General features: G+C 32.7%; 1 protein-coding gene and 1 long non-coding RNA gene across 2 annotated transcripts; one reads left to right on the top strand and one right to left on the bottom strand.

Moving 5' to 3' along the window:
• The first annotated feature begins 2,218 nt into the window (after positions 1-2,218).
• LOC120087617 (citrate synthase, glyoxysomal) lies at positions 2,219-6,146 on the top strand. The gene is made up of 13 exons (XM_039044448.1): positions 2,219-2,681; positions 2,794-2,974; positions 3,058-3,143; positions 3,255-3,359; positions 4,080-4,142; positions 4,340-4,449; positions 4,645-4,764; positions 4,846-4,921; positions 5,062-5,135; positions 5,256-5,376; positions 5,487-5,584; positions 5,655-5,778; positions 5,908-6,146. Exons 1-13 carry the CDS (start codon positions 2,421-2,423, stop codon positions 6,037-6,039), a joined length of 1,551 nt encoding a protein of 516 aa, XP_038900376.1. The 5' UTR covers positions 2,219-2,420; the 3' UTR covers positions 6,040-6,146.
• Positions 6,147-9,603: 3,457 nt separating this feature from the next.
• LOC120087726 lies at positions 9,604-10,823 on the bottom strand. Its single transcript, XR_005484666.1, has 2 exons — positions 10,591-10,823; positions 9,604-10,506 (listed from the first exon to the last, which is right to left on the bottom strand). It is a non-coding gene; the product is annotated as an uncharacterized LOC120087726 (long non-coding RNA).
• Positions 10,824-10,829: the final 6 nt, after the last annotated feature.

Here is a 10,829-nt window from a genome sequence, read left to right as displayed (position 1 = left end):
GGCCCCGTTTGGTAACTATTTTCTTTTTTTGTTTTTGTTTTTGAAAATTAAGCCTATAAACACTACTTTCACTCCCACTTCCAGGTAGAGATGTCCAAAAAATCTGCGGGTTCGGGGCCCGTAGGGACCCACCCGAACGGGGTGGGGAATAGCCGGATACACGGGGAATGGGGGAGGGAGTGGGAAATTTTTTTCCCCCAATTACAATTCGAGGTCGGGGACAAGGAATATTCCCTGACCCTGCCCCGTTTTCCCGCCCCACCTCGCCCCGATTTTGTATATAAATTATAAATTTTTAATATATATATATTCATATTAATATTGTAGACTTTATTAAAATAATTATGGATATTTTAATTATTTAAGTTCAAGATTTGTATTACTTTAATTCTTTAAATGTTGTAATATTTAAAATAGGATCCTCTAATTGTTGAATTTTAATTTTTACAAATTATGAGAATTTAGCATTTTAATTATATTTTTTAAATTGCATGTGTATTATTGTTTAATTAGTAAAATTGATAATATTTCATTTAAATGAAAATTTAATTGAAAATTTTTATAAAATTGTAAGAAAATATATATTTAATTGAAATTAAAAAATGTTAGAGAAAAATAAAGGCGGGGAATTTTTTTCCGCAGAATCCCCGCGAGGAAATTAGCGGGGACGGGGAATGGAATAGGGGGACGGGGGCGGGGAAGGCTTCCCCGTCCCCGCCCCGCCCCGTGGACATCTCTACTTTAGGTTTCTTCCTTTTCTATCTACTTTTTCACCAATAGTTTAGAAAATCAAGCCAAATATTGAGAGTTAAAAAAAATGATTTTAAAAAAAATTGATTTTGTTATTGAAATTTAGCCAAAAATTTAATCATTCTACTTAAGAAAGATGCAAGTCATTATAAGAAATGTGGATGAAATAGACTTAATTTAAAAAAAAAAAAACAAAAAAACAAAAACAAAAACGAAACAAATAGTGTGTCTAGAACAAAAATTATTCTAAGATTATAATAACCACTATTTTGTATTTTCCAATTGAGCTAAGTCAACACTATTTCAAAATCTTCATTTGCTAAAATATTTATTATTTTTTTATTGTTTGTTACAATGTTTACTATTTCCTTCTCAAATTAAAATACTTTACCCCTCAAATACTCAAAAAAAAATGATTTTTTATAATTGCAAAGTTCTACTATCATCATTAACACTTTCAAATTAATTTAAATATTTTTTGGAACAATTTTAACTGTAATAACATACGTGTCTTGTAGAAACTCAAAGTAAAATTTGATAAATAGCATTACACTATTTGAAACACTTAGCCTAAGTGACTGGCCAAAGTGAGTATATATTAGTAGTTTGTTACTTACTCTTTCATCGAGGTAAAAAATTAAATCTTTATATTCCATTTGTTATGCTAAAAAAAGTTAAGTGGTTATAATTATTATTTATTTTAATATGGGAATTGAGGATTTCAATATTTTAACGGAGAAAAATATATATTTTATGTTAGTTGAACTATATTCACTTTAATAGTTTGTGGTGATAAACAATTTGTCAATCATTTCTAAAGTCATGCCTATCACTATATTCACAAGTCAACAATCACATCAATTTTGCATACTCTAAAAATATTTAAAGGAAAAATAATTTTTAATAAACATTTATTTAGAAAACACAAGTATAATCAAAACTTTAAAATATTTTGGATAATTTAGCCAAAGAAAAATAAGGTAAATTGCAAAAATTATCTTTTAAGTACGATAGTAGTTACAAGTATATTCAATTATAAAAAAATTAGACTCTCAAACTTCTACAAAGATTAGAATTGGAATCTTAAATAATAAAAATTGAGCTCTCGAACTTATACAATGGTTAGAATTTCTACAATTATGTAAGTTTGAGTGTCCATTTTTAACACTTGTATAAATTTGAAGTTTAATTGTTACCGTCGAATGTTTGAAGATATAATTGCAAATTACCTGCGGTGATTTTTGTAATTTATACAAAATGTTTTTGGAAAAAAGTTCATCCTCGTTCGAAGAGGATGGTATTCGATTACAAAACGAGGCTAATTTTACAATTTATGTCGGCAAAATCGTTGACTTGGCCCAGCCCAAACATAAACTCTAGTACGCAATCGCCTCATTCTCTTGATACCGCATATTAAGCGTTTTATCACCTCTCATTGATATATATTGGATTGGATAATTTGATTATCCTCGTAATTTTAAGCCGGTAATCCTTTTCCTAAAATGCTTTTATTTTATCAATTCTCACATCTTTTAAATGCGAGCTATTTTCCGTGAATAAGACGAGGAAGAAGAGACAAACTGTATCAAGGAATTTATAAGAGGGGAAATTCAAGAAATTGTTTGGTTGTTTTCTCCGATCTCAATTCCGTCGATCGGAAAGGAAAACAGATGCCCACCGTCATGGAATCGTCGCCATCGAACGTTGCTCGTAGTCGCTTGGCCGTTCTGGCAGCGCATCTGAGCGCTGCGACTTTGGAACCGCCGGTGATGGCTTCGTCCCTGGAGGCTAATTGCGTGTCAGCTCGGACCATGGTTGCGCCGCCTGAAAGATTCAAGGGTACGTTGACGATTGTAGATGAGAGAACTGGTAAGAGGTACCAGGTCCAGATATCTGAAGAAGGCACCATAAAGGCCACTGACTTGAAGAAGGTACACCAATTAATGGATCTGTTGAATCTTTTCCCTTATTAGAATCCGTTTGTTCGTTTGTTGTAACTTTAGGGTCGTCTAATATATTTGCTGGTACTATTTGTATTTGTAGATAAGTACAGGAGCAAATGACAAGGGTCTTAAGCTTTACGATCCAGGCTATCTCAACACTGCTCCAGTTCGGTCATCGATCAGTTATATTGATGGTGATGAGGGAATTCTTAGGTACAGAGGTTACCCAATTGAGGAGTTGGCTGAGAGTAGTACCTATGTGGAAGTTGCATACCTCTTGAGTAAGTATTCGTTTGAGTAGCCGTCACTTTAACTAACAATTTTTTGGTCTAAACTCATTGATGTAATGTGTGATTTGTTCCAGTGTATGGGAATTTGCCTTCTCAGAGTCAATTGGCAGACTGGGAATTTGCTATTTCTCAGCATTCGGCTGTACCGCAGGGACTTTTGGTGAGATTGCATTTATCTATTGATTTTTCCTACATATATTTCTTTATATAAATTTCAATAAGTCTGAAGGACTTCTTATTGATAGTGTTGATTCTCTCTCTATTTCAATAGGATATTATTCAAGCAATGCCTCATGATGCACATCCAATGGGTGTGCTTGTTAGTGCAATGAGTGCTCTATCTGTCTTTCATCCAGATGCCAATCCTGCCCTTAGAGTAAGTTGATTTCTTAGTGGAGCCAGAAATTTTCATAAGTAACTTCTTATGGATACATCTTTTGTTGAAAAAGTTTTGAACGGGGGTTTAGAGAGAAAAGTTTGGAATTCTAAATTTTTAATATAGGTTTTTAGTCAAAAGACAAACCAAGGGAGCAATTATCTCACTTCAGGGGAAGTTTCTTGAGTACTTGGGTCCGTCCTTCCCCTTCCTCTAGAAGCTGAGTTTCAACCCGGCTTTAAAGTCAAGTGCCTCTTTATACCTGCTTGAACTGATTATTTTTTATGCTGTGGCTGTTCAAGAAAAGGTTTTTAGGGCATACAGCAGAGGAAGTTCTATTTTTTACTTTCTGTATTCAATTAATATTTAAAACTGCGTATTTTCTTTGTTTTATTTCCTACTCACTTTCTGAACACAAACTTGCTAGTACTAGTATGCAGTGGAAGTAAAATTCACACGTTTATCAGTTAAAACTCCCATTTACAACCTAATTTTTGTTTTCTGTGGCATTAAAAGAAAGCTGGAAAATACCATATAAAAGCCTAAGAAAGCTGATTAAAAAATCAAGATAAACTAACCTAATAATTGTACAGCTCTTGATGAAATCTTCATTGCAATCTTATTCTATGTAATTGTTCCTACTTGCATTTATCTTTTAAGGCTTTGTGATCAATGTGAAAGAATTGTTATATTTAGTATTGAATCATTGTTTTGCTTTAGGGACAAGATCTTTACAAGTCTAAGCAAGTGAGAGACAAACAAATTGCACGTATTATAGGAAAGGTATGGTTTCTATGAATATTTTATCAGCTAAGATAATTTTATTGTTGTTTTTTTGTTATGGCCGTGTTACTTTTTTAGGTTTGCTTGCCAATTTAATCTTGTATTGAACATTTGATGTAGTTTGAGACTTCCATCTATTTCCTTCTAGATGGATGAAACTACCAACTAATTTGATGGTATTTTCTCTGAATTTATAGGCTCCCACCATTGCAGCAGCAGCTTATCTTAGATTGGCTGGAAGACCTCCTGTTCTCCCTTCCAACAACCTTTCTTATTCGGAGAATTTCTTGTACATGCTTGATTCATTGTAAGTTGCCTGGGTATTTTTTTTCAGTAATATATGAGGACAAGCTATATTTCCTAATAGAAATGCATCTTCTTTACCTTTGCTAAATTGGATACTCGTATGAGGTGAATAGCATTTGAAGAGAAAATATGAGCTGAATTTGGGAAGTCGAATAACAAAGGCTTTGGGCCTGAACAAAACTTTTATTCCATGCAGTGGTAATAGGTCTTATAAACCCAATCCTCGGCTTGCTCGAGTCCTCGACATTTTATTCATCCTCCATGCAGAGCATGAAATGAACTGCTCTACATCTGCTGCTCGTCATTTAGCATCAAGGTAAGCAGCTTTATGCTAACGACCTGATTTATTTGCACATCTCTTATACTCTCCTGATTCCTTCTCTTTTTGGCTTTTCAGTGGTGTTGATGTGTTTACTGCTCTTTCTGGAGCTGTCGGAGCAGTGTATGGCCCTCTTCATGGTGGGGCCAATGAGGTATGCATAAAAATATTTTTTTTATCGGCAATTGGAATAAGCTTGCTTTCAAATGATTTGGTTATGGGTTTCAGTCTTGACTCTTTTTTGATATTCGTGTTTGTTTTGGTGTGTTTCTTTTGTTTTCCTGATGATTGTAGGCTGTCCTTAAAATGTTAAGTGAGATTGGAACTGTTGATAACATTCCAGGATTCATCGAGGGTGTTAAAAACAGGTAATTGCCACTTTGTGCCAATAACTTGGTAGATCTCTTTTTGTGGAAACAGGTAGACATTTTGTACCAATAAACTTTTAAGGAATGCTAGTAGATTACTAACATTACTTGATTATTCAGGAAGAGGAAGATGTCAGGTTTTGGCCATCGAGTGTACAAGAACTATGATCCTAGAGCTAAGGTTATTAGAAAACTTGCCGAAGAAGTATTTTCTATTGTTGGTCGGGATCCTTTAATTGAGGTATTTGTCTTAATACTCATCCCATATTAATATGCAATCTGATCTCTCTAAGAGCGAACTACAAGTTCTCTTTGAAAATTTTGTTTAACAATGATTACTATGCCATATAGGTGGCCGTTGCTCTGGAGAAGGCTGCTCTTTCTGATGAGTATTTTGTCAAGAGGAAATTATACCCAAATGTTGACTTTTACTCTGGATTAATATATAGGTAGGAAGGTGGATATTTTAGTTTTGTAATGAAGAGATGCCAGTCAAATAACTAATTATGTGTTTGATAGGGCTATGGGATTTCCACCTGAGTTTTTCACCGTGCTGTTTGCAATCCCTCGAATGGCTGGATACTTAGCACATTGGCGAGAATCCCTCGACGATCCCGACACTAAGATAATTCGACCTCAACAGGTTAGTTCTCTTCTTTTATCTTCTCATACTAGAAGATGGGTTTGTTTTCCTTTTGCAGAAAGCACGAAACTTTATATGATGCTAACAAGTAGCGATGAGTTCAGTTAACCTTATTCTTGGTGCATTCAGGTATACACTGGGGAATGGCTACGACATTATATTCCTCCAAAAGAACGACTTGTATCGGCCAAAGCAGACAGGCTCGGTCAGGTTTCCGTTTCCAATGCCTCCAAGCGTCGGCTGTCTGGGTCAGAGATCTAAACTATTTGAGATGCATGCATATCAATTGTAGGACAATAAAACAAATGTGTATGTGTATGTATATATCATTTTAATTTTAAATTTTAAATTTTAAATTTTAAATTTTAAATTTTAAATTTTATTTGACAATAAGTGGGATAGAGAAGATTCAAACCTATAATCTAAGTCAATAGTATAAATTTATATTTTAACTTTTGATTTTGAATTTAAAATTTAAAATGTGTACTCTAATAGTTTTTATAATGACATTTATGTAGAAATATAATTGCAAATCAAATTTTAACACTTGACGGATACAAATACTTATATTATTCTCATTAATTTTACATTGAGATTGATTTGTATTAGATCATTTAAATTTTTTATAGGTTTTTTCTAATACGTTTGGGTGTGTGTTATGAACTTTTTATGTTATACTAGTTAAAATTAAGAACACGCTCTGTACATAAATTTGCAGCTCTAATTTAAAACATAAAAAATATAAACATGAATACAATTATAAAATCCTGACATTTAGAAAACGTTTTATTTTAGTCTCTTTACTAATGAAAGTCATTAAATATTAATAGATGGTGTTGGTTTTAAAATAATAATAATAAAATAAAATAAACCATTTTTTTCTCTCTTCTCAATGATCCTCGTCTTCTTTCTCATCATTATCCTATGAAATCATTAGAAGTAGGATGATTATGGAAAGTTTATTATTATTAATTATCAAGTTTATCATTCTTTAATTATCATATATTTTAATAATCTTATGTATTAATTTTTATCTAAAGAATTTGCCTTCTTTAACATGGCAATAAAATTAAATATAGATATAAATTTAATTTTTAGTAATAGTTATAAATATTTAGGATTGAAGGTAAAGTTCATTTAATTCCATTATTTCTGAAAAAATGAAGTAAAGAAAGAAGGAAATTAAGAAGATAATTGATCAATTTAATGTAGTTTTATTTAAGAAAATAATTTCTACAAAATCACGATTTTGATGACTATGAAGATATTCTTTTGTTACCTTGAATTAGGCAAAAAGAAAAAAATGTGAATGAAAAATAAAATAAATTAAATTCTATGGATATATTCTTTGTTACCTTAGATTATGCAAGAATGTGAATAAAAAAATACATTAAATTGAAATAAAAATATTTTCACCGAGACCTAATATTGAGACCCGCATGGAATATATATATATATATAAAAAACGTAGGTGAAAGTTAAATTGTAAATAGTTATTGATATTAATGAAAATAAGGAAATCAATAATTTTTTTTTCTTTTTTTATAAAAAAATGAAATGGTCAAGATATTAATATAATATGTGTTTATTTGTTAGGCTTTTTAAGTAAAAAAATTCATAAATATATGTGATACCTAATTAATTTAGACCCATAGTTTGGCTTAAGCCCAAAAGGTTCAACAAGGAAAAACATGTAAAGAAAAAACCGCGGTTCACTTCTTTCTTCTTTCTTTTTTTTTTTTTTTTCCATCAGCTTCACACATATATATAATGAACTCATTAATTATATATATATATATATCCATTGTGCTTCCATGTCTCCACAATCCCAGCACTGTGATGTAGAAAAACCAGGTTCCCTTGATAAACTTACCATAGAGTATGGGAAGTAGATTGATTTTTGACCGTATTGATAAATAGATATATCAGATAGGGTCGGGCCTATTTGGGGGCCGAATATATTATGTGGGAGATCATATAGCCCCTATATCACTGTTTGGCTTATTGATATACCATCTACCCTTTTTAGTTCTTTCAACATATGCACAATAACTCTCATTTAACAACTCTCTCAGCTTCTCCACCCCCACTTCCTATGTCTCCTCTATTCTATACCCGATCATCACTCTCTCCTCTCTTCCTATGGTCCACTTACATTTTTATTTCTTTACTTCTTTCTTGAGTTTATTTCATTATACTTCAGGTGTAATTTTTTTCCATTATATCCATTTTATTAAGAAACCATGGTATTTCAATCTAGTTCCATACACTTATTTTTTACCTTCAATTTACATACATCGTTTTTTTCCTCCAGTGTCATGTGATAGAGTATATTAATAATTTATTATCTATAAATTATGTCATTCAATTTTTCGTTTTTGTTTACTTAGTATATCAATTTTGTATATGTATAATGCCTATTAAAAAAATCACAATATTTTGGATTAAATCTTTATACACAATTTCTCAACAAAAAAAAAAAAAAAAGAACTTTCATATACAACACCAATATTCAAAATCTACTATCCAAAAACCCATTATAAAACCTCGATAGAAAACCCATTAGTATTCAAAAGCCTATTATAAAACTTCGATAAAAAACTCACTAGTGAATATATATGAGAAAAGCCTCAACGAAATCCCTAAAATCAAATAGAAACAAAACATTTTTTTTAAAATGTCTCACTAAAATATTTAACTGACTGTTCATAATCTTTTAGTTCTCAATGATTTTTAAAAATTAAATTTTTAAATACTACTTTCACTAGCTTATTTTCATTTTTTATTTTTTATTTTATTTGTCTTATTTTTTAAGACTCTTTTCAAAATCAAGTCATGATTGAAAATGATATATATGTAGTTTTAAAAAGTGGAAAAAGGTTTTAGAAAAAAATGTTGGTACATCTATCCTTGACTTATAATTAAATTTTGTATTTTTAAATGTTGGTATTTCGTTGACTATTTACGATTAATCTTAAATTTTGACTGATATGTTTTTAAACAACAATAATAGAGAATTATTTAAAAGACAATAATTGAATATAAGAAACTGAATTGATACAATAATTGAACTATAAGATTAAAAAAATAGTGTTCATACAGACAAATTATTTTATAGTACAAAAAATGAACAAGATAACACTCACATATGAACTCTACATACCAAACACAGACATATGAACTCATACATAACAATTCTCCACACTAGACATATGAACTTAAACAACACAATTGTGCACCCCAAACGTAGATATCACCAGACATCCTATATCATCTCAACATCCCAAATAGTCAATTATTGTTTTTTTACTGTTCTCATTGAAGGCTTCCAGCTAGGCATCAGATATCACTCATTCTACTCATTCTGGCCTTCTACGTCTCAAGACTTCAGAGAAATCGAAACGAAACCCTGCTCCCTCTCCAATTTTCGATCAAAACCACTGTCGCCGCCGCTCGCCATCCCATCTATCCACCGTAACGCTCTCTCTCCCCATCGTCCCTCACGGTCGTTTTCCTCTTGGTTGTTTGTAACGACCCTACTTTCCTACTTATTCCTAGGACGCTACTTCATGCATGTATAGGCTTAGCCGTATATTTCTTTTTCCTAAAAAAATAAATAAAAGAGCCGAAATTTTATTTAATAGTGCTCAAATGAGCAAAGGTGTGAAAACATAAATAAATAATAATAAATAAACTAAAACAAAAATAAAATAAAATAAAAATTTACTGTTCAAGGTGCCCCTAAACCCAACTTTAAAATGAAAAACAATTAAATAGTCAAATTATAAAATTAATGAATATTGCACGAGAGTTTAAAACGCCTAACTCCTAAACCAGACTCCAAAACATGACACTAGATGCGGAAGCAGTAAGTCGTCCTAATGGCCAGGTCACGGATCTCTCTTGCCATGCACCGGTTTATCATTATCCTTACCTGAAAAATAGGAAAAGAAAAGGGTGAGTATAAAAGTATACTCAGTAAGCGGCCCACTACTAGGCTCACTCAGTGATCTGATGGCATCATAGGCATAGGCATAGGCATAGGCATAAGAGGTGAACCCAAGGCACGCTTTCATAAGTAGTGACACCGGAGGTCACAGGCATAAACATAAGTGGTGATCCCAAAAAGGACACCGTACATAAGAATAGGGTGTGAGTCCGAAGGCTCACAACATGCAATGTGCATAGCCCAATGGCAACCTTAACAGTCACTAAAATCTCAATGGACATAAGCATGCAATCAAGGCCATGAATCATGGCACTAACCGTCATTAAAAATCTCAAACAGACATAAGCATGCAATCAAGGCCATGAATCACCATCAAACTTTATCATAGTTACCCATACATCAAACTTTAGCACATTTTACTCATACATACAGTGACACAAGAATTTTTGGCTTATCAAGATCTTAGGGCAATAGCGACAGTAAACCACTTACCTCAAAATTATGTCAAACAGTTAGCCACCAAACTCCAATTATAAATCAAGATCTTAGGGCAATACCGGCAATAAACCACTTACCTCGAAATTATGTCAAACAGTTAGCAACCAAACTCCAATTATAAACCAAATCCCTTTTTGACTCGAGTCAGATGCTCGAATTGCCCTAGAATAAACCAATCAAAACAACCAATATAACTTACCAAAAGGCGCCCAAACGAACCTTGGTGTTGTTGGACAATATTGATCAAATGTCTTGAAATCCTTAATTGAGCAACAACGCACCTTGAATTAATTTAAATCAGACCAAAAAATCAGTAGCCATTCAGAACCCATTAACTAAAAACCAAAAAACTTAAATCTCCAAACCATGTTCTTGGCAGAACCGAAACAGTCAGCGACTGGTGGACGCAAAACGGAAACGGAAGGAAAAAAATCGAAGAAACTCGGCGCGGCTGGAAGCGGACGAAACTTCATGCGGCTGAAATGACCGGAACCTTGTGTGGCTGGACGACCGAGACCTACGGTCGAGCGGCGGATGACGGACGAAGGTGAGGCGCGCTAGGCTGAGACGTGAGGAGGCGGCAACGGAAAAGCATTGTGAAGGG

Source organism: Benincasa hispida, chromosome 10 (genome assembly GCF_009727055.1).
Source record: "Benincasa hispida cultivar B227 chromosome 10, ASM972705v1, whole genome shotgun sequence".
Classification (NCBI taxonomy): Eukaryota; Viridiplantae; Streptophyta; class Magnoliopsida; order Cucurbitales; family Cucurbitaceae; genus Benincasa; species Benincasa hispida.
The sequence above is the reverse complement of the archived record's forward strand: the minus strand, read 5'-3'. Positions and strand labels throughout refer to the sequence as shown.